Genomic DNA, 2,170 nt, shown 5'->3' on the forward strand with positions numbered 1-2,170 from the left:
CCCCCCCCCCCTTTGTCTTCGCGCAGTCAGACCGCTGTAAGACATGTTTTAACTCTTTAGGAACAAAGCGAACATACTAATAATATGTTATGTCCAATCAGCAGTAGACCAGAGGCAATGTTGCAGCACATGCCGAACCTAAAAGAACCAAAAATTCCAAATTGTACAATATATTTACATAATATCAATGTTGTTGGTTGCCTTTTAAAATTCCAGACAGAGAAATCAGGAAATTATAAGTGTGCATGGATAACAAAGTTACGCTTCTTTTCCAAAACGCCCCCAAAACAGCACACGCTCAGTGAATTAATCCTACTGTAGTGTGACCACCAAGCTGTTCCTGGATAAAATTTCTCACCTCTAGAAGCTCAGCGATGGGGTCAGTCGGATACATCGTGATCCAGATACACACCCCGAAGGCAACAAAGGTGTTGATCAGAAGCCACCCTGAAAACCGTCACGAAGGGAGGAAAAAAGGAGAGAGAAAAAAGTACTGTGGCTGGTGTTGTTGTAAATTCATGTTCATTGTTATTGTCACTAAAATGGCATCGATTGCATAGTGATTAGTAAAGGTGGGCAGAATCCGGATAAATATCCGAATAATAGGATAATCCTCAATAAGACATTATCCGAATTCAGACTCTTAACTCTCTTTCCTGACCCGTTTGCCGAAGTTGGTGCACCCATTCGTTGAAGTGATGCTAACCCATTTGTCAAAGTGGTTCTAACCTATTTGCCGAATCGGTTCATAACATATTGTTTACCGAAGCGGTGCACTAACATATTATCCGGATTTTGCTAAAACGACTCATTGCCCAGCCCTAGTGAATAGGTTACCGGACTGTTTGTCGTGAGGTTGCAGGTACAACAGTTCGAGGCCCAGCTCAGTCCGACCTTGGGAAAAACACTTTTTTTAGTAAGAGTTTTACGCCTCTTACACAACACAAGTAACTATTATAAGTGCCGAAGATTAGAGGTGTTACGAGAGAGTAACAAAAACAAACAAAAAATAAATAGGAGAGATAAGGACGATAGATGTCTGATATGGCAGAAGGAGAAGGCCATTCCAAAGCACTCGCCACCCACCCACTGGTGTTGTTAATTTCAACTCTAGTCGAAAACAAGAGAAACATATCAATCATAGTTTGTAGTTTGGATATTTCGATATAAATAAGTCATCCGATGCAGGAATAAAGGCAGACAGACAGAAACATCAGAGGGATAGATTAAACGTTTTACCTACAAGTGGAGCCCTCTAACCATCAACGTTTCCAAATTCTGAAGTAAATCTGCAGAATCATCAAAAATGTCTTCAAAAGCTAAAATAGCAGGGAAGACGGAGAAGGCAAGGAACTGGCAAGATCACAGCGGAAGGGGTGGATGAACCTACCCTTCATTATCGTTGATGTTGAAAAGAGATGAGGAGCTGAAAATGGGGTGGGGGCGTGGGGGTGCAGGAGGAGGAGGAGGGGGCGGGGACGGGTCAAGACAAGAGGGGGACAAAGGGGAAAAAGGGGGTGGGTACAAGGAGCCTTCGGGGCAGAGGATAAGGTGGGGGGGGGGACAGAAATAGCAAATCCAACACCAACTTATCACTAGCTTCTTTAACAAAAAAAGGTGATCACTAAGATAGCGTCAGCAGCCAAAAGGTTAGGCTACCAAACTCGTAATCGTAACGTTGTAGGTCCATGGATTCAAGGCCCCTTGGGACTTCATGTCCTTCAAACTTCACATGAATTTCCCCGAACTTCGGACGTCCCGCTTTTTAAACAGCTTTCGAGTGTTGCAAGGGGCGTTCAGCCAAAAACAATTTTCTTCGGAATTTTTGTGGGGGGTTTTTGTTTGGGAGTTTCTTTGTTTGGTTTGGTTTTGTTCGGGGTTGGGGATGTTTGCTTTTCACTCACAGTTGGTGTAGATCCTATCCCGGAATGGCGCGCCCTTGGAGAAGGTGAGAGCGAGCACACAGTACTGGTAGGCAGAGATGAGGAACACAGCTGCGTTCTCGTGGCACTGGTAGTCGTCATCCTCGTTCTCCACGAACGGTTCGAACCTGGGGCATCAACAGTTGGAGGAAAATAAAATGAAACCTCCCCACTTCCCCCCCAATCTTTCCAACACACACACACATACAATCTTACTTACGGGGGCGCGTACTCACGCACGCACGCAC

At 44.7% G+C, this 2,170-nt stretch overlaps 1 protein-coding gene across 1 annotated transcript in view; it reads right to left on the bottom strand.

Moving 5' to 3' along the window:
- LOC101862965 (probable cation-transporting ATPase 13A3) overlaps nucleotides 1–2,170 on the bottom strand; it is a gene marked incomplete at both ends in the record, with an annotated part of 39,549 nt that overhangs the window by 7,994 nt on the left and 29,385 nt on the right. The window contains 2 exon segments of the mRNA XM_013086062.2: nucleotides 359–447; nucleotides 1,905–2,050. Of these exon segments, the coding sequence (XP_012941516.2) occupies nucleotides 359–447; nucleotides 1,905–2,050 (235 nt within the window).

This window comes from Aplysia californica, unplaced genomic scaffold (assembly GCF_000002075.1).
Source record: "Aplysia californica isolate F4 #8 unplaced genomic scaffold, AplCal3.0 scaffold00431, whole genome shotgun sequence".
NCBI lineage: Eukaryota > Metazoa > Mollusca > Gastropoda > Aplysiida > Aplysiidae > Aplysia > Aplysia californica.